Source organism: Papaver somniferum, chromosome 11 (genome assembly GCF_003573695.1).
Source record: "Papaver somniferum cultivar HN1 chromosome 11, ASM357369v1, whole genome shotgun sequence".
Taxonomy (NCBI): Eukaryota; Viridiplantae; Streptophyta; class Magnoliopsida; order Ranunculales; family Papaveraceae; genus Papaver; species Papaver somniferum.
In genome coordinates this window covers 91089526-91117106 of record NC_039368.1, presented here as the reverse complement: position 1 = coordinate 91117106, position 27581 = coordinate 91089526, and the positions used below count along the sequence as shown (strand labels likewise).

At 38.2% G+C, this 27581-nt stretch overlaps 4 protein-coding genes across 7 annotated transcripts; 1 reads left to right on the top strand and 3 right to left on the bottom strand.

Annotated features, from left to right (window-relative positions):
• Positions 1 to 2676: 2676 nt before the first annotated feature.
• LOC113322375 lies at positions 2677 to 7001 on the bottom strand. 2 transcript variants are annotated; one of them, XM_026570444.1, is made up of 5 exons: positions 6763 to 6999; positions 6105 to 6321; positions 3851 to 5201; positions 3382 to 3645; positions 2677 to 3112 (listed from the first exon to the last, which is right to left on the bottom strand). In XM_026570444.1, exons 1-5 carry the CDS (start codon positions 6846 to 6848, stop codon positions 3027 to 3029), a joined length of 2004 nt encoding a protein of 667 aa, XP_026426229.1. In that variant the 5' UTR covers positions 6849 to 6999; the 3' UTR covers positions 2677 to 3026. The 2 variants fall into 2 exon arrangements, with proteins under 2 accessions (XP_026426229.1, XP_026426231.1); XM_026570446.1 differs by lacking the exon at positions 3382 to 3645 and having other exon boundaries at positions 6763 to 7001.
• Positions 7002 to 7402: 401 nt separating this feature from the next.
• Positions 7403 to 10323, bottom strand: LOC113323496 (sec14 cytosolic factor-like). 3 transcript variants are annotated; one of them, XM_026571816.1, is made up of 7 exons: positions 10184 to 10323; positions 9718 to 10091; positions 9338 to 9480; positions 8981 to 9076; positions 8452 to 8714; positions 8067 to 8287; positions 7403 to 7976 (listed from the first exon to the last, which is right to left on the bottom strand). In XM_026571816.1, the coding sequence occupies exons 2-7, from the start codon at positions 10057 to 10059 to the stop codon at positions 7599 to 7601; spliced, it is 1443 nt and encodes a 480-aa protein (XP_026427601.1). In that variant the 5' UTR covers positions 10060 to 10091; positions 10184 to 10323; the 3' UTR covers positions 7403 to 7598. The 3 variants fall into 3 exon arrangements, with proteins under 3 accessions (XP_026427601.1, XP_026427602.1, XP_026427600.1); XM_026571817.1 differs by having other exon boundaries at positions 7562 to 7976; positions 8452 to 8708; XM_026571815.1 differs by having other exon boundaries at positions 7562 to 7976; positions 9718 to 10059; positions 10184 to 10320.
• A 3484-nt stretch (positions 10324 to 13807) lies between these two features.
• On the top strand, positions 13808 to 20202 carry LOC113324770. Its single transcript, XM_026573059.1, has 3 exons — positions 13808 to 13932; positions 14032 to 14180; positions 20045 to 20202. The coding sequence occupies exons 1-3, from the start codon at positions 13808 to 13810 to the stop codon at positions 20200 to 20202; spliced, it is 432 nt and encodes a 143-aa protein (XP_026428844.1).
• Positions 20203 to 20574: 372 nt separating this feature from the next.
• LOC113321838 (pre-mRNA-splicing factor SYF1-like) lies at positions 20575 to 25119 on the bottom strand. The gene is made up of 6 exons (XM_026569767.1): positions 23637 to 25119; positions 22809 to 22993; positions 22547 to 22717; positions 21824 to 22024; positions 21488 to 21739; positions 20575 to 21301 (listed from the first exon to the last, which is right to left on the bottom strand). The coding sequence occupies exons 1-6, from the start codon at positions 25117 to 25119 to the stop codon at positions 20852 to 20854; spliced, it is 2742 nt and encodes a 913-aa protein (XP_026425552.1). The 3' UTR covers positions 20575 to 20851.
• Positions 25120 to 27581: the final 2462 nt, after the last annotated feature.

The following is a 27581-nucleotide window of genomic DNA, read 5'->3' as shown; positions in this document are numbered from 1 at the left end:
GAGGTTATGCAAGGAACTCACTGATTAAGCACCTGAATGATAACCATTTTATCAATGGAGAGGGTAAGGAGGTTTACAGGAAGAGATTAGCTTCCGCGGGAGCTTTTACGGGGTTTGGGAGATTTGCTTACGACAACTGCATGTGTGGTTGTGTACAAATTTCATGCTCCTTCAATCCTGGAGTCGACCTTGCAAACACACATGTGATGATATAGTTGGTCCTCTCAATAGAGAGGCAGAGTTTCTCATACATGGCATCACCTGCCTTCTATTATCACAAGGTCATGTTGCTTCCAGTTCAGTCGCTCATTCGACTTCCATTGCAGATGCATCCTGTTTGAATGCAGTTTCTCTACCGTGTCTTGATTTAAGACTATTGGATGAAGTCTTCCGGAAACAGGTGCCTATTGTCAAGGTAATACCACCCAAATGTAAACTGCAGTTCCCCCAAAGTCTTGAAGTTCACTCTCGGTAGGATCCTAGACAGGTCGTGTGAGGTTTCCAGATGGATCCAACTGTTTCTTTTACCGGTGGGTGTGTTACATGTTTATGTGCCCAAGAATAGCCGTGGGGAGAAGTCATGGAATCGCAAGAAACTCCAGATCGCTTCTATCAACCAAGCCATCTCGCAATGGTTCGAACCCGGTGGTTGTGTAAAGTTAGTTCAAGAGGTTTTGCGTGAACATCAACAGCCCAGCGGCAAGCTTCATAAGAGAGTTTAAAAGGACTACGTAACAAATGGGAGAACAAGAAAGACCAGATGAAATATAGAATGATCGAGAGTTTTTTCTGATTTATATATTACAAACCATGAACCCGTAACAAATAAAAACTTATATATAAAAAAAATATCGGCTCATCTCTATTCTGGAGTAGCGATACAAATACATGATATATAGTCTTAGGCATGATGAAAACTTTAAAAGGTTATCAATAATGGGAAAAAAATTTAAATCCACCAGAATTCAGCTTTCCCTCTGGTAAAGAATGTTTTCCCTTATTAATTATCTAAATTTATAGATAGGGAATTTTCATTTTACTTCATAATGACCTAGTAAAAGTTTGAGGAATGGTCCCCAAATTTTCAATGGTCCTCAAAAGGTCGTTCCAAATAAAAGCATTACCAAACCGAGAAACCTGGTTATGTTCATTAGACAAACCTGGGACATGAAAGTCAAGTTGCACGACTAAAATTTCCAAGCCAGCCAAGCAATAGCTTGGAAGCAAAGTTTATCAGCTTGATAAGTAGTTGCACTTGCACAATGACAGATTGGATCATCCTACTGCTCCCCGCCAAAGTTAACAAATTATAGCGCTATCCAAAGTGGGGGTCAATAAAATCGAACCCATAATACCCATTAGAACACCTCTTCTCTATTTTCATCCTACTATTTAATTCGTGATGGTTAATGACGTATGACGATGGCAGACGGAATTGAAGGAAAAAGAAGACAAAAGGATGTATCTATTTAGGATTCTCTAGAAAGTCGAAACCCAAACACCACTCATGACCTGTTCTTTCGTCGGTCGTCATCATCATATTAATACGCGTACGAAATCCACTCACAATCAACACCTTATAATAAAGTTTTCTTCCAAAAAACTATTAATTATTGAGTCCGTACCAACGTTTCAAAGTCTTGTTTGGTTGCTGTAGTGTAGGGAAAATCAATAACCTTGTCCAAATTGTCCAAACTCCAAAGTAAACCAACATTTTCCAGATTTTTATTTCTTTCCTTCTTGTGGCTGCAATTGATCAAGTGGGGAGCATTTGTAAATTTAGTGGGTTGTTGTTGTTCATTCAAACTGACACTTCGACGCCCAACCTTTTCTTCTTTTTAACTTTCGAGTCATTTTATGCGATCATGTTACAAGCAGTAAAATATGGACTAGAAATCAAAAGTTGATGGTCAGGGAGAAAAAACAAACTAAATCTTTACTCCAGTCTCCAGCTAGGTATATAAAGGAATGTATAGGAGAAACTTTTAGTCAGTAGGATTGACTTCTATTTCACCTAGGGCTTACACTCAGCGCATATGCATGCAAGGATGCTGAAAGCTTCAGTAAATTAGTAGAAGCATCAGAGACATTTCACCTTTATTTTCATGAGGGAAATGTAATCATTTTCTTTTTTCGCTTTGTTTGTCATGGCTCTCTGGCTTTCCAGGAAGACGACATTAAGAAAAGTAAATGGTAGTACTATTTAATGACGGGCGCACTAACAGAAAAGAAAAATGGGTTGCTCTTAATCTCTCTCGAAAAACTTGTCGCAAGTAATCGAGTAGGAAAAGAAAACAACTTGACAAAAAGGCAGTCCATGAAACTGATACTTAGTTTAGGTAATACTGGGGCACCAGCAGCATGACATTGTGCGAGGTTCAATCTATGTTCTTCTTCCACTGACTTGAACAGTCTACTAGTAATAAGATTAAAAAAAGATTAACCAATATACCTGAGATATTAGTAATTCTTAACTATGTATTCCTTCATAGGTAAAAAGAAGAACAAGTGGCTTAGTAACATTTGAAATCATTTCTATATATAGCAATCACCACCTAGTACAGTCATAAAGCTGTTGGGTTAGATACCTGCAACCTAAGTTTAAACATTGAAACTCGTTAGCATCATAATTACTATAGGCCGACAAGATAAACATAGAAATGAATAAACGGTTAATCCACCAAGATAAACTGCTTGTTAGTTCTGCACACCGGACATTTTTACGAAACCTGCTCCCAAAAGGGTCAGAAGTATAATATCTGAGCTAATTATCATTTCAATACATAAATTGTATGATTATGGTCGGCATTCCCACAAAATTGACAGTAACGATAGAGCCCCATACATATTCATCTCTAAGTTCTAAACCAAAAGGTTGTTGTCTTTGTTCTTCAAAACCTACGTACTTGAGGTCCTGTACATGTACTCCAAAAGATGAAGCAAATCCTGGGAGCCCATCGGCCAATATCTTCCTACTACGTCTAATTTTATACTTAAGGTAGCATTTTACATCCAGACGCCTGCTTCTAAGATCCTGTCCGTGAGAGGAACTTAAGGCGGGGTGAGAAGCGCAACCCAGCCTCTGAACGACCTTTACTCTCTGAAACCGCACCTGTCATGTCGATTCAAATGTTAATCCCCATTTTGGTAAAAAAGCGCTAAAATCTTAAGGCAGTACTGAAAGAGTACAGCAGTACACAATAAGTAGAAGACATGACCATCTCCATAACATTTTTCGAAAACATCTAATCCATTACCTAAAGTGTAATTTCGATGAAACCAATTAACATGATTTAAAGAGTACAACACATGAACTTTCTACATAACTCTATAGCTATGGCCTAATAAAAAAGGAGAAGTTTCTAGTTTCTACAAAATTACCTTTTCTTGCGATGTTCGGGGATATGTCAGTAACTCTTCGCTTCTTATTGCTTTCTCGAGACTGGGATGATTGTACATCGGACTCAACAGGAGAGGATAATGGCATCTTCATCTTGGTTTGCTTACCCAATGTCGAAACTTGATCACCCTTCTTGGGTGACCCAGAATCAAATATTGGTAATAAGATCACCAACGATCCACCTTCAGCTAGCTTGCCCTCCTCCAACCCCTTGTCCAATTTCAAATTTCCTCCTTTTTGAGTAACTGAATGGTACACAATAAGTAGAAGATATGACCATCCCCGTAACATCTTTCGAAAACATCTAATCAATTACCTAAAGTGTAATTTCGATGAAACCAATTAACATGCCGTTTCTACCTTTTCCTAACTCTAATATGCCGCTTCTACCTAACTCTATAGCTGTGGCCTAATAAAAGAAGAGACAGTTTCTAGTTTGTACAAAATTACCTTTTCCTGCAATGTTCGGGGATATGTCAGCAACTCTTTGCTTCTTATTGCTTTCTCGGGACTGGGATGATTGTACATCAGACCCAACAGGAGAGGATAATGGTATCTTCATCTTGGTTTGCTTACCCAATGTTGAAACTTGATCTCTCTTCTTGGGTGACCCAGTATCGAGTACTGGTAATAATATCACCAAAGATCCACCTTCAGCTTGTTTCCTCTCCTCCAACCCTTTTTTCAATTTCAAATTTCCTCCTTTTTGGGAAACTGAACGAGTTAACCTTGTCATGTGGCTTGGAAAAGTGTGTATATCTTCTGCTGGGGGGTTAAGCTCAACATCATTATTTGAATTCTCGATTACTCTATGAACTGTGGAACGTGTTAACCTAGTTGTTTCCATTGAGCGGTTCACATTTTTCCCCACTGTAGATTTTGTCAAGCGTTTCTCAGCACAAGCAGTATCTGATTTCTTATCTTCTGGTCGTTCATCAAGCGTCTGGTTTTTATCTTTGGTTGGAGTTTTTAGCTCCACGTGGTTATTTAAATTCTTGATTTCTTTCTGAGCGGTAGAACGTGTCAACCTAGAAGCTCCCACAGGAAGGTTCACATTTTTTCGTGATGCTGAGCTTTTTAAGTGTTTCACAGAAGAAGCAGTATTACATTTCTCATCTTCTGGCTCATTACGAGTCTGGATTGGCTTCTCCTGAGTGACTCGCAAATTAGCAGATTCTTCTGTCTGAGAAGTCTTCTTGGAAGCTCTCCTTTTGATCGATGCTCTCTTTTTGTTAGATGCCCCTTCCTGTGCAACATCAAAGTTCAAAGTACGAGTCACAGTCAAAACTGCTCCCCTGCTGTGCTCCTCGTTCTTGGCAGTCTTTTGAGATGCATCGACTAAGTCTTCTTGCTCCAACTCCACGTGGCAGATAGGAACATCTGAATTTCTTGGCCGTTCTTGCATCAATGAAGCTAAGGCGGCACGAGCGCCTAGAGGACTGAGATAGGCCCTATTGGACTCCTCCAGAGTGGCACGAGGTAGACATCCTTTTGCTTCTATGAGTCCTTCCACAGGTGCATGAACTGATCTGAAGATATCTTCTATTTGTTTTTCCAGCATTATGGGTATGTCGGTCTCAGGAACAGGACACGTGACAAGTGAAGATACATTTGAGCAGGTTAGGCTTTTAAAAGAATTCAGGAACGTTGCAACAGCTGAATGGTGGCTAAGTTTGGTTGTAGAGATTTTCATTATCGCGTTAGATGTGACATTCACAGTTCCATCCTGAGAATCGGTGCAAAGCCGTTTGATCTGAAAAGTACATCTGCAGTAGATTTTCTTTGTGTGCCTCCGGCTCACCTGCGAAATAAAATAAAATAAACTACCATAAAAGTATCATCAAACGAAATAACTATGTAATGTCCTTGAACCTCAAGCTTTGTACAGAGGGAATGTAAATGCCCTTGAACCAATCCAATTTTATTTTCACAGAGGGAAAAATAAAATGATCTATGTAAAAATGCCGTAAAATTAAATAAAACATTAGTAATGTTTTACTAATCTAGTATCAGAAGTCACTCACCACAGAAATGTGTGACAGAACCAGGAACCCAAGTTAGGTAGGGCATTTAATTATGACATCCAATTTTGGAGTAACTTTTAATCGGAAAACTACTTCTCATGGGCCCCTCTACTAGATAGGTGACAAATTGGCTACTGCCTATTGGTAGTTCGGTACACCTTTGATACCCGGTTTCCTCAGCATTAGGGAAAGCAAGTTAATGAGATTGAATACGCAGAGAATTTGTTGTTCTTATGCTCTAATCTGTTACCCCTTCTGTTTAGGATTCAATCTACTACTCTGTTGGGTAAGCTGGACACAGGTGTACAAAACTACAACTAGCTTTGTTAAGGTGCTAATTCATCAAACAAGTAAAATGAAAAGTCGACAAAATCTTAAGAGAATGAACAACAAAATATAAAGACGCAACCGCTGTTATACTAGATTTCCCGGTTTACTTAAATCTAAGGAGGAACGTTGTACATATAACCAAACTACCTCATAACACAGCAAGATTGGGACACTTGCCCCAATCCCACCCAGATCACCAATCTACCTTACAATGATCTCCATCCTAGATAATGTATGGGCTAGAGCCACCCTTGGGGGTATCAAGGGATTTTAAATGAGCTTCAAACTACAATGTAAGCACAATAAATTCCAAAAGTTGATTACAAGTAAACATTTAGCAAGAAGTATACCTTCTCCACCTCGCAATCAAAGAAGAGGCTCTTACTTTGTGTCTTTAGACTAGCAAGAACATGATCACCTTCTTTAATATGAGAACAATCATCACCTTGAAGAGGACTGGAACGGAAACGAAGACGCGCTAAAGCTTCTTCCTCCGAAAATATAACTTCCTCCTCAAACTGGCTTCCAAAGTTGACAGTAAGACCGGAGGAAGTAGAGCTATCCGCACTATTTATACACAAGTAATCACCATTCGTAAATTCATTAACCCATACATATAAATAGCCACATTTGAGAAACACCAAGTAACATAATTTAGTAATTTGATTTAGAAAGGAAGTTCAGTATAAGGGACAATAAAAAATTTGGGGGTCATTAAAACAATTACTCATAAAAGATTCTTCATAAAAGATTTACTCAAAATACAATTCATCGCATTAACAACTTAAAAATAGCAAAATGCACTAAAACCCCGCAAAATACAGATAATAAAACATCGTCATCAAAACTCTCATTACTATCCAGTGGTTCATTTGCATTCTTACACAGAACACAGATGAATCATCATCATCGCCATCATCAGAACAAGAATCTGATATGAGAAACACTTACAGATTAAGTAAAAAAGACAAAACTGAAGAGATCAAAGGAAAGACATTGAGAGATCACCTGAAGAAAACCTGGCAAGGATGCCAAGAAGAGTCTTCTTTGCGCTTGGCCTCAAGTTCGAAATCACTTGCATCAGCTTTAGCCATAAAAACTGTGGATGGATTTCAGTCTTCCCTCTAATCTCTAGTCTTTGGAGTTTGTCTTTAAGGATTGTGAATATCAGTGCACTTCTCTCATCAGTATTTGATGAGATGAGACTGTAAGAATACTCTCTCTCTCTCTCTCTCTCTCTCTCTCTCTCTCTCTCTCTCAGTCCCATTTCGCACGTGCGGAAGAGATGAGTTTATTCCAACCCTCGTCTTATACTATTTTCCGGGTAAAACCATTGCCCACTGGTTTCTACCACCACAAGTGCCAACTGTTGATTTCTTATTCAGTGATTTACTTACGCTAAACATGTGCTTTACCATGACCTTAGACTTAAGAGTAGTGGTCTCAGAGTAGGAGTACGAGTCCATAAACGTCCAATTTTTATAGCTGAATTTGCTGAAATCCTTAAATGAGGGTGGGAGAATGGGAGTAAGACATTGGACAAGACTTGAATGGAAACAGGTAACCTTTATTATATAGGTCATCAAAACCCATACATCATTACCTATCAGGGCTGCACGAATGACAGCAATTAGCAATACAACGCAAATGCAAAGCACGAGCACCAGCTCTTATGGAGCCTTCTCATTAGAACTTTCTAACTGTACATGAGATGATACAAGATTTTTGGGGTCAAAGGAATGACCAGAAGATTACTGCCATTGATAGTAGACAAAAAGAGAATTTTTCCCTGGTACTAATAGAAAGGAATGAATGACAGAGAAGCGAGATATTTTTGCGTCATTTCAGAGAGGGAGGACACTGTCAGAGTCGTACATCCCAGCTAGAAAACAGACAAAAATCCACAGCATGAGGAGAACAATAATAGCTGTCCTTAATACTTGCTCACAGCTAGTGTCGTTGAGGTGAACATCGGCATAGTAAGCATGATCCCCAGCTAAGGACAGAGACTCGTCACTTGCGAAATTTCCGTCAGCGACGACCATTCCAGAATCTTCCATCCAACGAGTGGCCCAGGAATCGTAATTATGATGATTTGAACACTTGGGACACGTACATTGTCCACCAAGATATGATGGGACGTTTTGGAGGTACTCCAAAAGAACTTTTTTGTACATATCACCTTCAAACCTCAACTTCTTACGGGTCGCTGGTTTTAGAACCTGTAGGTAGTAATACATGTAGCTGTCAGAACTGCACGACTCCTAAAATATGGAGCTGGAGATGTATGGATGAAGAGTAAGGACTTTTACCTGAATGAAGGTCTGGGAGATCACTCGAACCACAGGAGGGAGCCGTATCACAAACAAACAGCCAAGACGATTAGGGTAGTGATCTTGCATGAGGGTAGAACAAGATCTCATCATTTGCATGGGAAACTTGAATGGAGATAAGCCTTCACAATCCAATATCACTGTAATTTGCCGATCTTCTAAGTTGATCAAGTGCAGGACTCCATGTTCAATTTGAGATACTGAAAAGGAAATCAGTTCCACATTGAAGGATCTTCCTGGGCTAAACTAATCAAGTGGTTTGTAAATCACCAGATTTTATTATCTTCCATTTTGGGAAAATAAGTAGCTCTGGACTGTGAGAAAGCAAATTTTTGTAAAAACAGGAAATCTGCAGAGTGCATACCAATTGCTTGAGCAAATCGAGGCCGATCTGAAGATGCTAAGCTGGAACAAGCGAGTCCCAGACGAACAATAAGACAAGGTCGGAGCTTCATATCATATCCATGCCAGTACACCAAGCGTGACCACATTTCAAGTTCTTCTAATGAAAGGATTTTATATGTCTCCCTCCAACGAAGAGTCTTCTTGATCGCTAGAATCAAGCATGACATATTACCATTAGCCGCAGCATAGAATCTATGAAGCTCATCCTCATTAAACCTGCAGCTATTAACTCTTATTCGTCACATACTAAACCCCTTAATTGTTTTATTGACGTCAAAATAAAATAAAAAGAAAGAATTCTCTTTCGGTGGTAAATAAAACCAATCAAATTACAACTAGATTATCATTCACTATGATTATGATCTCAAGTATGAAAGCACTGACATGTACATGAAGCATAAAACAAACAATAAAGCTTTAGAAAAATCATCACGTAAAAAACGGTGGTCTATATAACAGACACATTAAAGCTCAGAAAAGCAAATCACCTTTCTGGTAAAGTAATCTCCTGCTTCTCAAGCTCCATGTGCAACTGACGCAACCAACTTTCAGTTTCTTGACCTCCAGGAGTTTCATCACAAATGCTGGCACACAAATGTGATAAACATTCAAGAACGTCAGGATTGAAATGAAATATGAATACAGTGTTTTTTAAAATATAAGAGAAGAAGAAATGAAAATAAATGAAATGGGAGAAAAGAAAAACTTGTAGCCATGGCCTCGAAACATATACCCACTCACACATTCAACAACGAATATACAATAACCTCTACAAAAGTACAAGTCTAAAAGGTTTCATGTACAATTCAAGTTATACACCAACAAAACTCCATTTATTATAATACCTGGTATCCTCTGTTGGTGGTGTATCGGATGACTCTGGATATGGTTGAGAGTCATTGGGGTCATCATTTTCCTCTTCAAAATACTCCGACTGATCAGAGAAAGTTGTTGCAATTGATAGGAAAAATAATGGCTTTGACAAATTCTACACAGACAAAAAAGAAGAGTACTAACACAATTAGATACCAAATCCTTCAAAAAATAAGAAGAAAAAAATCAGTGTGACATTGTGGAATCATGTTCTTACTCCACATACTATAGGCGGAAATGTCCAGTAAGCTAAATGTTGATCAAATGATAACTACATGTTGAAGTGTAATCTAGGTCGTATCTTAGTAAATCTAACAATGTCATGTCAAGAAGGCAACCAGATAAACCAAACCTGCATTCCCATAACCAACCCCTTAAAAGGAGCCCATCTCTCTATCCACTTTAAAGGAGGATAACAAAGAAGCTGAAGCGCCTGTATACCACGCCAAGCAAATGGACACTTAGCCTTTGACACCCTTCTAATCACCTCAAGACCAGCAACTTTTAATAGAAAGATAGCAATTTGACCAGCATATTCGTTTCTTAACCCACCATTATTCAGCAAAGGCATACGTTTCAATCTCTTCGGAACAGATGCAACTAAAGATTTTCCTGAATACCTTTTACTCGAAGAAGAAGAAGAACTGCCTGGCACTTGCAATTTCTTGGTAGAAGATGAAATACTGTCTCCCATCTTTTTCCAATAATTAAACCAAAATTCACAAACTGTAAATATGAATTTGGAAAAATTTTAATTGGGAATCAGAATAAGAAAAAATTATATTATGAATTTGATAGAACGATCTAATTTTGTTTACCTGGACTGGATCCAAATAGAGTAAAGGTTTCTTCTCATGAAATTGGGGTTTCTCTATTCAGCTGATTGTTTTATGATCTGAAGTTAAAATCTCATCTCACTTTTTTCCTCGTGAGAAAATCACTCAGACAACTAAACCACAAAAAATGCTAAACACGAAGCAAATAATCGAGGCACGTACTTACTTGCGTGCCTTGCAGCTAGGCCTGTCAATGGATGCTAACGTAACGGAAATAGGCTCTGCCGCTGCCGTTTCCGTTAAAATTTAGCGGATATCCGTTACCGTTCATTTCCGGCGGAAATAAGAAATTCAAAAGCGTTACCGTTACGTTTGACTTACCGGATAACGGATATTTTTCCGCTGCCATCCGGTAAGTCACAGGACAGCCACAAAACAGGCTAAAAACACAGAGAAGTTACAGAACAAGTACACATAACAGCTTTAAAATCCAACAAAACATGTTCTAAATCCATGCCACACCAAAAAAAGACATACAGATGTTCATGCCATTGCTACACAAGAAAACAAGTTCATAATCTTCATGTTTTTTTTGCAAATGCATTCCTCCTCCATCTCCAGATTCTCCTCTGCCAAGTCTCAAGTGCCAACTGCATCTGCAAATGCATTTACCTTACTCCTTAGTCCTGAACTTCTGTATTTTGAAAGAAAAATCAAAAGTGTTAGACATTTTAAGCTGGCAATGTCATTGTCAGTGCAATAAGCCAATAAATTGCAAAAAAAAAAGAAAGCTTAAGATGTACCTGTAACACAACTATCACTGTCACTGAGAGTGAGATCTGGCATCCAATCACCCAAACAAATCAAAGCTTCAACAAGATCTGGAGCTAATGAACTCCTGTGAGATGTGAGAACTCTGCCACCAATACTAAACATAGATTCTGATGCTACACTTGTCACTGGAACTGCCAATACATCTCTTGCAATCCTTGAGAGAATTGGGTACTTAGGAGCATTATTCTTCCACCAACTTAAGATATCAAACCTCATTTCTTCAGTGGTTGTGCCTTTAGGAAGAACTGGTTCTGCTAAGTATGTCTCCAATTCTGACTTCTCAACCTCAAACATATTGTTTTCCATAATGAAATCATCATAACCAAATTCATATGATGTTGTTGTACCTGCAGAGCTCTCAATTGCAGTTGAATGCATTCCAGTATCGAAGTAATCTGGAGCTGTAGTGTTAGTTTCATAAGCACAGAAAAGAGCATTGAGTTCAAGCTCAAATTTGTTATAGTGACTTTTATAGTGTTCCACACCATATACTCTCTTCATAACAAACTCCACCCATTTAGATTTGTACCTAGGATCCAAAACAACTCCAATTCCCATCAAAGTGTTACTTTCTTTCCAGTAGCTATCAAATTTCATCCTCATATTCTTGGCCATGTCTCTGATATACTCATGCTCACTTGATTCCCATAGCTTAATGCATCTATTAACTTCTTGAACCCCGTTATAATACAAATTTGCTGTGGGATACTTAATCCCAGCAAATTTGGTTGAAAGGACATCAAACAATTCCAAACATTCACATATGTGTACTCCTTGTTGCCACTCCTTAGAGGTTGGTAGTATCTTGAAGTCATCATCCAAATCAGCTAGCCTAGCAAAAGCTTGTCTAAAAAAAATTGCATCCTTTAGCATCTTAAAGGTGGAGTTCCACCTGGTATCCACATCTAAACCGACAGACCTTGAAGCAGGAAGCTTAACTTGGGAAATTGCACATTCAAATCTCTCTTTTCTAGCCTGACTTGACTTGACATATTTTACACACTCTCTAACTGCATCTATAAATGGAGCAGCTACTCTCATTCCCCACCCAACAATTAAGTGCAATATATGATTACAACACCTCATTTGGAACATATTCCCATTAAGAACTAAACAGTCTTTGCTATCAAGCCATTTCTTCAGCTGTTCCATCATAACATTGTTGGAGCTAGCATTGTCAGCAGCTACAGCAAAAAGCTTATTGTCTATGTTCCATTCTAGACACACTGATTTCACTACAGATGCTAGAACCTCTCCAGAGTGTGGTGATGGCACTAAAGTATATGCTAGTGTTTTCTTAACCAGTTTCCACTCCTCATCTATGTAATGCAGTGTCACACAAAAATAACCATCCTTTGTATGCTTACATGACCACATATCTGTTGTTAAACTACATTTAGATGTAATATTCTCAAATTGTTCTTGTAATTGCAGTTTGAACTCAGTTGTTAGTCTCATGATGTCTTCCCTAACTGTATTCCTAGTGTAAAGCTTAGCAGTAGGATTCAAAGACTTAACAAACTCTCTAAAATAAGGATGCTCAACTATAGTGATTGGATAACCATGTTTAGCAATCATTTTGGAAACTAGTGTCCTAGTAACAACAGGATCAAACTTCCAATTTGCTAACTTGGTTTGAGCATTACCTGTTTTGAGAGAAGTAATCTTGCTTTGTCCTTTCTTATTGTCAGGCTTTTCTTTACAGATTTTGGCATGGTAATGCAAGCGGCTGGTTCCTTGGTTACTGGGAGCAGGTATTCTCTTGTGACAGTGTTTGCATTCAGCTATCAGTACCCCAACCTCCTTCCCACCTTTTACTGTCTTCTTTCCAACCTTCCTTTCAAAATCAACCCATACATCAGACCTTACTGAGCGCATTTTTTTCTTCTCTTCAACTATAACTGGGTCTTCATCTACTTCTACATCTTCTTCTTCTTCTTCTCTAGGACGAATTGCAGGTGTAATAGAAGCAGGTGTTGAATTCACTCCAGAAGCTTGAACTTGGTTGGATGCAGCAGCAGCAGGTAAATGTGATGCAACTGAAATAGAGACATTTTGTGAAGACCCAACATGGTTTGATGCTCCTCTTTCGCTTTGGGACATGATTAATTTCACAAATCTGAAACTGTGAACCCTAATTTCAGAAACCCTAAATTGAAATTGAGTTTTGAAGATTGAAATTAAATTCAAAGGAAATTGAAGAAGAGAACCCTAGTTTCTAATCAGTAATCACACAGAGAAGATGATGATTTCTAAGGCAGAGAAGACGATGCTTGATTCAGCATCCGTAGTTTCTCTCTTTTTCTCTCTGAGAACTTCTATGTTGTGTCGAAACTCGAAGTGGAGAACAGAAGAATGAGATGAGATAAACCAAACAATACATAACGTATAAAAATTTACACGTGCAGTACGCACGTTAGCGGATAACGGAACTAAACCTAACGGAAATAGGCTCTGCCACTACCGTTACGTTAAGAAGGGATTATCCGTTAGCTTATCGGTACCGGATATCCCTCTACCGCTATGTCGGATGGTAGCAGTAACGGCTAACGGACTATCGGTATCGGATAACAGAAAATCGGTATCCATTGACAGGCCTACTTGCAGCTCATATCGGAACGAGTCGAGTCGGGTCGGTTCAGACATGAAGACACGTGTGCTAATGTTTATACAGGTGGCATGTCCAAGGAAATGCATGAAATACACGTATCCCGAACTGTCTTTAACTGATTTGATCAATTTCAAACACTAACTATTTTATTTGATCGAGTATTCGACAAAATTTAGATCGAAGAATAGAAATTTCAAAATCATCAGAACTAAGGAAAAAAAATGAGTTCGAAACTGAGTCCAGCATTTGCGTACACAGTTGTATATGTGAAAGACGTAGCAAAATCAGTATCTTTTTATGCAAACGCTTTTGGTTATAATGTCCGCCGGTTGGATGAATCTCACAGGTAAAACTTTCTAACTTTGGATTTCGTTTGAGAATAATTATTTTTTGAGTATGTGATTTGTTGTTAATTTGATGGTTATAATTTGTGGAAATTATGTAGATGGGTAGAATTGGAGAGTGGGCAGACTACGATAGCGTTTACACCAAAGCATCAGCACGAGACAGATGATTTAACGGGAGAAGTTCAGGACACAAAGGCACAGAAAAGGGAGGCTGTTGAGGTGTGTTTTGCTCATGAAGATGTGGATGCTGCTTGTTGGAAACAAAGCACTATAATCAAATTACACAAAGAAACCGCTGAGTCGCGTACTAGGTCGCTATCTTTAAGGTGTTTCGCGACTCTGCCTCTTGATTGTGCTAGCAGTCAGTTTTTTGTCGAAACCCTATGGGATAAAACAGCTTATCTCTTTCGATTTCTCTGCACTGAGAAATCGAATCAATAATAACTCTTTCAACAACACTTGCTCAGAAAAACTTGACGAAATAAAAATAACGTTCTATATATTTTCTTCCAGAAACCAGTTTTTTTTTTTTTTATAATCAAAAAGAATCAATGGAATTAATGGAAAATTAATTTTCGATTAAATGCCAATTAAATTTCTTTGTAACAGCAAAAAAACGGCCGTATTAAAATTTCAACATTAACTGTAATTAATCATGATATAATTATCTTAATACGTTTTGAAAATTTAAGTTAAAAACAGCAAAAAAATTGTTTCTGGATCAGCAGACCTCCCAAGACCCCCAAGGCCCCGCTCCCGGACTAATGTAATATAATATATAGTATAAATAGTATATACCCTAGTGAAATTGTGTGGGGTGGGAATTGAACCCATGCCTATAGTGTGGGAGCTCAAAACAATGCCACCATACTATCTCTCTAACTTTGGCATATTATTACAAAACTATGTTTTTAAATATATACCCCAACAATCCCCCACTTATATTTTAAAACATTGATCAAGTGCTATACAGTTGTGCATAAGCAAAGGTGCCTTTCGACTTGAACCTCTACATAGTGTTGAACTTTCTAAGTATCAGGTAACTAGAGTGACTCTCGTCTTGAACTCTAACTAATAATAGATTATACAACACACACAACTATATCTTAGAGTAAAGTTCTTAATTTTGCACATTAGGGCCATGTGCTTATCCCTTTCTTAACGAACGATCTAGAGAAATGCCCAAGTTCTCATAGAAGGCGGCCACACCTTCACATTCGTATAGGTGAGTCTATCAAGGATACTCCTGTATATCCCACTCTTAACTTAAGAGCTATAGACATCATTAAGAGTTTAAACACTCAACCTGTTTCCCACTTCAGGATATCATGCTATGGGAATGCATGACTCTATCATATTATTTGTAACTTCGTCTAGTCCCTTTGAACCTATTTCTAGGTTGGGTATCCATTACAAATGACTCAACTTCTCACGGGCAAAAGTCCCATACTTTTAGAGATATTCCATACCTTTTCTCTTGCTAATCCTTTCGTCAAAGTATCAGCTATATTTCCTTCAGACCTTACATGATCTACTCTAACAACACCAGTTGTGAGAAATTCTCTAACTGTGTCGTGCTTTCGACGTATCTGTCGATTCTTACTGTTATTATAACAGTTCTCTACTACTCCGATAGCCGCGGTACTATCGCAGTGGATCAAAGTGGCTGGTATCGGTTTTTCCCATACTGGAATGTCTGATAACAGACTCTTCAGCCATCCTGCTTCTTCACTAGCTGCTGCTAGTGCCATCAATTCAGCCTCCATCGTAGATTGGGCTATAATTGTCTGTTTCTTTGATCTCCAAGATACAGCGCCCCCAGCAATAGTAAAAACATATCCACTGGTGGCCTTGGAATCATCTGAAAGAGTATTCCAATTAGCATCGCTAAATCCTTCAAGGACTGCGGGATGCCTCTTATAGTGTAATCCTAGGTTTGTGGTTCTTTTCAGATACCGCATAACCCTCTCAATAGCATCCCAGTGTTCCAAACTAGGATTACTGGTAAACCTGCACAGAACTCCCACTGCATATGCAATGTCTGGTCTTGTACAATCAGTTGCATAACGCAGACTTCCAATTATACTAGCATATTCAGATTGTCTAACACTTTCTCCAGTGTTCTTAAACAATTTCACATTAGGATCAAACGGAGTACAAGCAGGCTTACAATCAAAATATTCATACTTTCTCAGAATTTTTTCAATGTAGTGAGATTGATCCAAACAAATACCACTACTAGTTCTAGTTATTTTGATTCCCAAGATTACACTAGCTTCACCCAAATCTTTCATGTCAAAATTCGAACTAAGCATACCTTTAGTTTCATTGACAACAGATAAATTGGAACCAAATATCAGCAAATCATCCACATACAAGCAAACAATCACACACACATCATTCTCAAATTTATAATAGATGCATTTGTCACCCTCGTTTATTCTGAAGTTATGTGAAATCATTAAATTATCAAATTTCTCATGCCACTGTTTAGGAGCTTGTTTTAAACCATAAAGGGATTTTTCTAGCTTACATACTTTCTGTTCTTGTCCAGGAATTACAAAACCTTCAGGTTGTTCCATATAAATTTCCTCTTCTAGTTCACCATTCAAAAAGGCAGTTTTAACATCCATTTGGTGAATAACAAGATTATGAGCAGCGGCAACAGCAATCAAAACACGTATAGATGTTAATCTAGTAACAGGAGAATAAGTATCAAAGAAGTCTACGTTCTCTCGTTGCCTAAATCCTTTAGCAACCAGTCTAGCTTTGTGCTTCTCTATTGTTCCATCAGGTTTTAGTTTCCTTTTCAAAACCCATTTACAACCTATAGGCTTACAACCAGGAGGTAAATCTACTATACGCCAAGTTCCATTAGACATATGAGAATCCCATTCATTATCTACAGCTTCTTGCCAGAAACTAGACTCTGCAGAACTGAACGCCTCTTGTAAATTAGAAGGTTCTTCCTCTACGGCATAAAATTCAAAATCAGGATCTCTTGTGTCAGTCCTAGCTCTTTTACTTCTTCTAGGTTCAACTTCAGTGATCCTAGTTTCTGCACTTCTAGGTTCTTCTAATCTATGTTCAGAATCAGCACTAGGTAAAACACTAGATAAAGAACCCCCACTATTACCCCCACTATTTCTAGATTTAAAAGGAAATCTCTCTTCAAAGAAATCAACATCAATAGATTCAATAATAACCTTATTATTAATATCAAAGAACCTATAAGCTTTACTGTTTTGAGCATAACCAATAAAAACACATTCATAAGCTCTACTTTCTAACTTATGTCTTTTAGGATCAGGTTTTCTAACAAAAGCTAAGCAACCCCAAACTCTAAAATAAGAGACATTAGGTTTTCTATTTCTCCAAAGTTCATAAGGAGATATCATGGTTTTATTATTAGGAATGCGGTTCAAAACATGGCAAACAGTCAGCAAACATTCACCCCACCAATGAGAAGCACCAGAGCTAAGCAAACAAGCAACAGTCAATTCAGTAAGAGTACGATTCTTTCTTTCAGCTTTCCCATTCATTTGAGGATTATATGGTGCAGTTCTTTCATGTATAATGCCATTAGTTTGATAAATTTCAGTAAAAGGAGAAGAATCATATTCAGTGCCTCTATCACTACGAAATCTCTTAATTTTCCTACCAAATTGATTTTCAATTTCAGCAATAAAAATCTTAAACTTTTCAATAGCTTCGTTCTTATGGCTCAACAAATAAACATAAGTATAATTAGAACAATCATCAATGAACGTCATGATATACCTCTTGCCATTTCTAGTTAGGATACCTTCATATTCACACAAATCAGAATGTATTAAGTCTAGTGGTTTCGATTCTCTTACAACAGATTTATGTGAAGTCTTGGTTATTTTTGCTTGACTACAGTATTCACATTTTTCAAAATCATTTTCAGAAAATTCAGGGAGGACACCTAACTTACTCATGTTATTTACTAACTTTTTACCCACATGACAAAGCCTTCCATGCCAAACATTAAAATTGCAAACCATATAAGCAGAAGAATCAATTTTATTCATAGCATCAACATTAAGCTTAAACATTCCATCAGTAGCATAACCCTTTCCTACAAAATTCTTATTCTTAGTTATAGTGTAAATATCAGACCCAATAGTTTGATACAACCCAGCCTTGTTGAGAAGATAGCCGGAAACAAGGTTCTTTCTCATTTCTGGAGTGTGAAGGACATCTTTCAGCATGAGTGTCTTCCCAGAAGTAAACTTCAACTCTACCGTACCAGAACCTTTCACCATAGTGCTGTGGGAGTCTCCCAATAACACTTTCTTGTCCTTGGTTTCAGCATAAGTCTTAAACATGGACCTATCAAAACAACAATGACGCGAAGCACCACTGTCTATCCACCACCCATCAGATCCACCAACCATGTAGAACTCTGGATCAGAGACCATGGCAATTATAACGTCACCCACAGCATTAGCTTGTGCGTTATTCTTTTCCTTGTTAAATCTGCAATTCCTAGCCATGTGGTTTGGTTTATTACAGATATAACAAAGAAATTCAGAATGGGAATTCTGTCCATTTTTCGATGGGTGTTGGTTCTTGTTTTGATTAGGCCTTCCTCCTTTCTTCTGGTTCGGGTTAGGTTTCATATCCCTTTTCTTAGGTTTTAAATTCGGATGAGTCTTATTGTTAGAAACAATGAGAATCTCTTCCTTCTTATCTTGTTTCCGAGCTTCTTCCTCAACCCTGAGCTTAACAATCAAACTTTCAAGAGAAAATTCTTTAGTCTTGTGACGCAAAGTATTACGAAAATCTTTCCAGCTAGGTGGTAACTTGTCAATCATTACAGAAACTTGAAATTGTTCATCAGTTTTCATACCTTCGGCCACAATTTCGTGGTAAATTTTTTGAAGTTCATGAGCCTGTGCAACAACTGATCTATCATCCACCATTTGGTATCTCACATACCGGCTCACAGCATATTTCTTTGAACCCGCTTCCTCGGTGTCATATTTTTTCTGTAATGCATCCCATACATCTTTAGCAGTTTCAAAAGTTGAATAATACTCATATAAATCGTCAGATAATGCATTAAGAATGTAGTTTTTGCAATCAAAGTCATTATCGATCCATTTGTCGATGGCCTTTTGTTTTTCCTCGGGAGTTTGAGAAACAACTTCTTCAACACCACCGGTAGGAGGTGGATCTGTAGCAGCACCACCGCCAGCAGCAACAGCAGCAGTCTTATCAGCAGCAGGTTCCAGGGTTCCAGGATGAACACTCGACACAATCATATGCAACTTCATCAGTTTGAGATAAAAGAACATCTTCAGCTTCCATCTTCTGAAATGCAACCCTTCAAATTTGAAAGGCTTGTTGGTATCATCAACGCGCTTCTTTTCATTCTCCATAGCAGAAACGTACACCTTAAAATTGTTGGAAACAAAGCACTATAATCAAATTACACAAAGAAACCGCTGAGTCGCGTACTAGGTCGCTATCTTTAAGGTGTTTCGCGACTCTGCCTCTTGATTGTGCTAGCAGTCAGTTTTTTGTCGAAACCCTATGGGATAAAACAGCTTATCTCTTTCGATTTCTCTGCACTGAGAAATCGAATCAATAATAACTCTTTCAACAACACTTGCTCAGAAAAACTTGACGAAATAAAAATAACGTTCTATATATTTTCTTCCAGAAACCAGTTTTTTTTTTTTTTTTATAATCAAAAAGAATCAATGGAATTAATGGAAAATTAATTTTCGATTAAATGCCAATTAAATTTCTTTGTAACAGCAAAAAAACGGCCGTATTAAAATTTCAACATTAACTGTAATTAATCATGATATAATTATCTTAATACGTTTTGAAAATTTAAGTTAAAAACAGCAAAAAAATTGTTTCTGGATCAGCAGACCTCCCAAGACCCCCAAGGCCCCGCTCCCGGACTAATGTAATATAATATATAGTATAAATAGTATATACCCTAGTGAAATTGTGTGGGGTGGGAATTAAACCCATGCCTATAGTGTGTGAGCTCAAAACAATGCCACCATACTATCTCTCTAACTTTGACATATTATTACAAAACTATGTTTTTAAATATATACCCCAACACTGCTTTTAAGAGAGCAGTAGAGAATGGGGCAATACCAGTTCATGAGCCTGAAGAGAAAGTTTGGGGACAAAAAGTTGGATATGTTCGTGATATTGATGGAATTGTTGTTCGGATAGGGAGTCATGTTAGGAACAACCCAACACCACCATCTTCTTGATTTAAACTAGCTCTAATTTTAATCTGGCCTTCTTTCTCTATCTATATTTCTGATCTGATATGATCCTACTAGTATCAAGAAATGATTAGTGGCAACAAATAATTAAGCTGTCTTTGTTTTTTTTTTGTCGGTGAATGAATCTTCCTCATTGTCCTAATGGAGATTCCCTGGAGTACGCGTATTTGCGAGCAATTTTGGAGCAATAAAACTGGTCTATTTCAGAGGTTTCATTTGATTAAAAAAAAAATCAGGACAACCTTTGTACCCTCTAAATCGCTGATAGTTAAAAGGTGTTCGTTCTGGGTAACTTTAATACAAGCAGGTGGTTGGTTCAAAATAGTGATGAACACCCCTTGGAAAAGGATCGAAGTGGACTGGATCAAAGATAAACAACTTTTGCAACAAGGGAAACCCTTGGCTAGTTACCGGTACAAAACTTAAACTTGTAAAATTGTCGAGGCCTGAGGCAAACCTTGATGTACAACACATACTTCCACGTTTATGTACATACATTTTCTGCTCAATATGGAAGCAATAGTTCAAAAGACACCAACAGAACTGGGTAGTCACTTGGTGCTCCGGAAACTTTTGAATAACAGGACTGGGTGGTCGCTCATGCTCCAGAAAACTAGAGACAAAACGGAGAAACCTACCCCTTCTTGTGCCTCTTCATTCTTTCAAGGGCGCCAAGTTTGCTGTCACTCTCCCTCTTTCTGGCATCCCCATCTTCACCCACCTCCTCTGCTACCTTCTGTGCCAAATCCCCAAACACCGCAGCAGGGACATCTCTTTGTGCGATTTCAACTTCTTTATCGCCCTCCTCCTCATCATCATCTTCAGGTAATTCAATCGCATCCTGGTCTGCAACAACCTTCCTCCCACCATCTGGTGTACGGATGACACCAGATTGTGATTCAACTCCTGCACTTACAAAACCCAGTCTTCTAGTACTGTTATCTTGAGCTGCAGGTGCTAACTGCCTCTCAAGGTTAGCCATTTCATCTTCGGGGACTCCAGCACGTTTGAGTGTGTCCACAGTTTCCTCAAGGTTCAACCTTGAATCCTTCTGCATTAAATTCTCTGGGAGAATGAAATGAGTCTGCAGGTGGAAGATGAAAGTCAGAAGACTTGAGTACACAAAACTGGAGAAACAATAGATAGACCTACATCGAAAGAAAAGAAACAACGCCAAGACGTGTGCCACAAAAACCAACATGTGAATGATAGGAGCCACAAGACATGCAACCATTCAATATTATTTCATCAATGTAGATGAAGTACTAACCTGGCTGTAACTAGCAGAAACACTCCTCTTTATTCGAAGCATTTCTCTGAATGTATCCTCATTCCCGTGCTGCACCTCAAAATCATGCCATCTACTCCAGAAATCATTGTCTGATCGTGGATCAGCAAACTGTGATGAGAAAATGTATATAGCACGAGCGCGATCAATTTCTCCTAAACTCTTCTCAAGGTCTGCATATTTCATGCACATAGTCTTGACATCTTCACTTGGCAACCCAGATTCTATGGCTTGCTGCAAATTGCAAATTAAACCAAATGAGAGAAACATATATGATGAATTTTGTGTAGCTGAAGTTCTACAAGGAAAACAACCAACCTCATATATCTCCCTTGTTTTAGGAACACCAAAAAACTCCGCGGCGCGGGCTATGTAAATCTCATACATTTGCAGCTTCTCCTTGTCAGGTAAAGCTTTTGCTGCTTGGTCATAGACTTTCATCGCGCGCTTAGCAAGACCGTGTTCCTCTTCTAGTTTTGCATATTGCAAATACAGTGGCTTCGCATTATCAGCAGGGGCCTAAAAAAAGAGAACAAAACTAAGTAATTAGTATCCACGCATACAGAATTAAGAACAGAGATCCACCTGGCAGGAATGCCAGTGTGGGAAAAATGGACACAGATTGACTTACACTGGTAACTTATCCATAGACTCTCAAAAGAAATGAGGAACTTTGGAAAAACAAACCATTCAATGAAATAAATATTAAGATATGTGGATTGCCGCAAATCAAATAAGAATTCAGGAATTTGGAAAGCAGTCTCCTCCAAATCCATAAGATGAGATTACCACGTATTCAGGAATCGCAGATAAGTATTAAAATGATTTTTTTCTTAAAACACGTGAAGGTCTCCGACAAAAGAAAATCTCTCCCCTAAAAACAATTTACCACATGCTTTCAAGATACGCATAAAGAAACAAATTTAGAAAAGGATAAAATGTAAACTTTAATACCAGAAAACAGGATACAAGCAAGTAGAGCAGAAAAGACGAAACCAAATAGACTATGACACAATGATGGGGGGTGTTACTGCCACATACCATTTCAACTGCTTGCTCAAACAACTCCCTTGCCCTTTCCAACTTTGATTTTCCGTATCGTTTGACAAATTTGGAGAGATATGTGACCCAAATATCCTTAACGTGTGGATATTTAAATATCTTGACTCCTCTTTCATAAACTTTAAACGCATCCTCGAAGTATCTATGCTCCTGCAGAAGTCAGAAAATCAATTTTGGTTGTTAGTTAAAACATTAAGGAAAAACAAAGAATATAGCAGCTAATTATTTATAAATCACATACCTCCAATAAACTTGCATAATTTATTATAATTTGTGGTGTAGCTATTTTCAAATCGAGTATCCGCTCATACACTGCACGGGTGGACTCCAGAGTTCCCAAACCCTCCTCTAGATCCACATACAAGGTCCACAACCTCACGGATTTATGCAACTTCATCTGCACTGGTTCATTACCATCAGCAGCAACTGCGAAAACAAAAAAGTTAAAAATTAGTACAAATTATCACCTAGAGAGGAACATCCTACATATGATAATGCATGCATTTCACACATGCAATTGTCCAACCATATGAGATGCAACGAGAAACTCAACCATAATCGTGCAAAAGAAAATGGAGACAAAAACAGAGCTATACCACTGCATCAGCCATTACCAACTGAATTTTCTTTCTTACATAAAAGGTTAGTCAGTTTATTTTATAGAAGGAAAATTTAGTCAATATCAACAGGCAATTAAATAACACAACAGTTTGAATTGTCCACCTTTGTGATTCATTTGAAATGTCAAATGATGCTAGTTCCAAGTTTACCAGAATGTGTATCGTAAACACACAATGTTCCAGCTTTGTTTACAAAACCCATGTTTAAGAAGATTTTTCATCCGACTCACACGGTCACACCCATGCTCTAAAAATATTGTAGATAAAAAATAGGTGAATAGGAAAAGCTAGAAAATCCATCCATTATGAGGTCTTATTAAAAAGGATTGCAGCTCAGCAGCTATAGCTCTTAGAGAATGTCAAAAAAAAACTGAACTACATAAATACCAATTTGCCAAAAGTATATAGCAGAAGAACCAAAAGCGCTTAACATGTAATATGATGGTTACCTCTCCGTTTAACCTCCACTGAAGGCTCTGCTGTTGCACGTCTCATTAGCTCCCGTGCTCCTTCCAAGTTTTTGTGCTTCAGTTCCATTTCGGCCCATTCACACCAAACACTGGCCAGATTATCTACCGTTTTGTAATTAACTTGCACTGCCTTATCAAAGATCACTCTTGCATTTGCAATATCGTTGTGCTCTACATACAGCTTGGCGAAAGAAATCCATAGAGTGTGAGGCTTACCAACAGCTTTCATGGGATCCACAGTTCTTACAGCTTCAGTGAACGTCAGTATTTGCTTTGTCGGATTACCCTCGAAGAGCTTAACCCTTCTATGCCATTGTTCAACATTATGAGGATTTTGCCGCAGAAGAACACTGTTAGCAAGCTCAGGCCTTCTATCCATAAGATGTTCTAGTCGAGCTAACCTCAAATCAACATCATTATCATCATTACACCAAAACCCATGAAGAGTTTTGTATGTAAACTTAGCTAATGAAACTTTAGTATCAAAACGTTCATCTTTCTCTTCCTTATCCTGATTATTTTCTTCTTCATCACCAATATCTAATGACTCCATATGTGCAGCAAGTACACTCTCTTCAAATCGAGAATACCCATCAAAAATCACACTGAAATCTCTAACGGTTACCACAGTGGTCATTCCCTCCTCAAATACATCCCTCGCCTTCTCAAACAACCCTCTACGAATATAATAATCCGCCAAAGATGTCCACAACCTACCAACCTCATCAGTAAACTTCCTAATCCCACCTCTAATAATTGCATCAACTTTCAAACCTGACACCTCTGTTGCATGACTAGTAAGCAAATTACACAATTCAAGCCACAACTGATGTTTCGTCTTCCCTTTAATACTATAAAACCTATCATCATTCAAAACCCCAGCTAATCTTTCAGCAGCTTCTTGCCATAACTCAGAATTCACCAAAAACTCAATAAAATCTTCAATATGAGTCGGATCGAATTTCAAATACCTCCTATAAACCCTAAGTGAAGTCTCAATCGGAATCCCTCTCTGACTCACAAAATACAGATAAGGTCCCCAAATTCTATCATGTTGGGTCACTGGTAATGCACATAATGCTCTATCAAAAGTTCTACGAGTACGGGTTACTAGTTTCTGTTCAGTTAGGGTTTGCAAATACATTACCCAAATCTTTGGCATCTTATGCATAGTAACTAAAGCTCTTTCGAATGTATTGTTCAAACTCTCATGCTGAGAATGCGTTACAGGCAGATTTCGTACTATCTCTAATCGTTCTCTTAGATAAGCATACCAGAGTTTGTAACTACCAGGTAAAGCTTTTAAAGCTCGTTCATAAATTACTGACCTTTTTTTGAAGGGAGATTCATTGCGAGCAATTAGATATCTCCACCATAGCTTTAGACTGAAGGGATTTCTGAGAATTTCTTCTTCATAGAGGAGATCATCTTGGCTCGGATATAACTCCAGAGGGATCGACATTGAGCTGATGGGGTTGATGAGGGTGGTGAAAGTCGAATGATTTTTGAAACCCTAGTCTTGGAACGAGGAAGAAGAAAGACGGTGAAATTATACTGGTGGGTTTATTTCCACACCACTTGCATTGGAAAACAAACTACTGGCAGTAGTTCAAATTTACCATGCTACAGAAATTCTCAGAAACTAGTAACCCGTAATTCCTAGGAATATGTGGGGTTCTCAAGTGGACCTAATTTGCGGAACAGCTACGGGCCACTTCGTAGGAATATGTGGCCCATCCAATTTTCTCGCCGCATCTTAAGAGCGTGGCATTTTGTGGCATTTTTGTGGGCCACTCAAAAGGAATTAGGGGTCAACAATTTACACCCATCTAAGGGCACTTAGCAGGGATACCTATAGGATTTTGAAGTTACATATTTGACCTTCCATTAATAAAACCAATTAAAACCTAATCAAACACATTTGAACCCTTGTTCTTCCTCTTCTCACTTACTCCTGATTGTGGAGGAAAAACTTCTTTTCCCTCGTTCGTCAAATCAAAACATCGTAGTCGTCGCGAATCACCAAATCAAACATCGACGATTATTTTTATAAAACGATGGGTATAACTAATGAACCCCAAAGAGCTCGAACTAAAACGTTGCTCGCGGTGTCTATCCAAAAATTGGAATTGCAACAACAAAGAAACAAATTGTTACTGAAACTGGCGAAGAATGCGAAGAAGATGCAGTCGCGGATGTAATTGGTGGTGGTGAATCTAATAGTCAAACACTCCGGAAACTTCAAATGGCCCCAATTAGGTAAAGATTCTATCATTTTTTTAGGTTTATATCGCTTTAATTCGACGATTCGATGAAAAAATTCTAGGGTTTTTGGTTATTTACCCAGAGTCGGGAGATATGCATGCTTATTAACTTCCGAATATAGTCGTTTTCTTCATTTCTTAAGAATATAGACAGTATTCGGAAGATGGATTTATAGTGTAACTTCCGAATATGATTGGTCATATCTTCTTGTGAATAAAATGGATATAATCGGTAGGTTAGATAATTTTTTGACTTCCGAATATGTTGATGTGGAGACACAGTAATCGGAGGTACACTTACTACCGAATATGTATTTTGAAAAATTCTCATAGATTGTGATTTAGGCAAAATCCCATTTTGGGGACAGTATATATTCAGAAGAGAATATAATGTGATATACTTCCGATTGTAAAATGTTGAAACTGAAATAATTTTGGGGCCATATTGCATTCGGTAGAAAATATTAATAATTACTTTCGATTATATAGGCTGAACAACTTAGAGTTTCTTGAACTCTAATTGATGAATATTCGGTAACAAATACATTTGTTTATCTTCCGAGTGTGATGTACTCGGAAACATAATGTTGCCTTTTACTTCCGATTGTTTACGTTCGGGTTTTATTTGTGTACTTTTTCTTCCGATTGTATAGTTTGTAAACGTTGTTCCTTATTTTGTTGTTTAGGCAAAGTTGAGCTAAACAAGCCCACAAAACAGGCGAATTAGGGCCTCGTTGAGAAGGAGTAAGAAATTGTCAGCTAGTGCTAGGAGAGAAAGGAGTGCCAAGGGAAATTCAAGTGCTCAACAAGTTGTAGAACCAAGTGCTCCACAAGACAATCAACAAGGTGCAGAACCAAGTGCTCAACAAGGTGAAAAACCAACTGCTCCACAAGGCAGTGAACAAGGTGTAGAACCAAGTGCTCCACTAGTTACACCCCAACATGAAATTGAAATAATTAATCCAGTGCCAAGAGTACAAGAAGAAGGACAACCAAGTGGTACCCAAGAAGAAGGACAACCAAGTGGTACCAAAAAACCTAAAAAAGGAGGAGAAGGTGGAAAGAAGAAAATTGCTAAGAAAGCATCACACTTGTCCCTAAACACTTGAAACTCACATTGTTCTCATGATCCATTAAACCCCATGCAACCGTAAACGTGTTTTTGTCCGAAGTGTGGCAAGCAATGTTCAACGACGGCATGTTATATTTGTTTGTCTTATAAGTAGCATCTATCAACAAAATTTGATGAAAGCATTGAGCCAATTGGATCATTTCGGGATGTGTCAAGAAAATACGAACCACTTTACCATCCTTTTCTTCCCTTCTCAATGTAGTCATGTAACTCCTCTAACCACTCTGATTGTTGCATGACCGTTCTACCATCCCATTCCGTCCTTTTGATCGTAGTAAGGGCCGACTTAATTGTAGACAAATAAGACAAGTTGTTGGGGTCGTCCGCCTTTATTTTACTTAAGATCGCACCTGCTTTTTGGATCCGCATAGACCTCACCGTCTCCATTTCATTTGGTTTTAGCTTGGAAACCATTACATGTCCAATTAGAGTATCCGGATCATCGTGGTTGTGACAACCATTATCAACTTTAAACATTTTCCACTCTTTACCTTCCCTACCCTCGGCCATATAGAAGACAACCTTAAA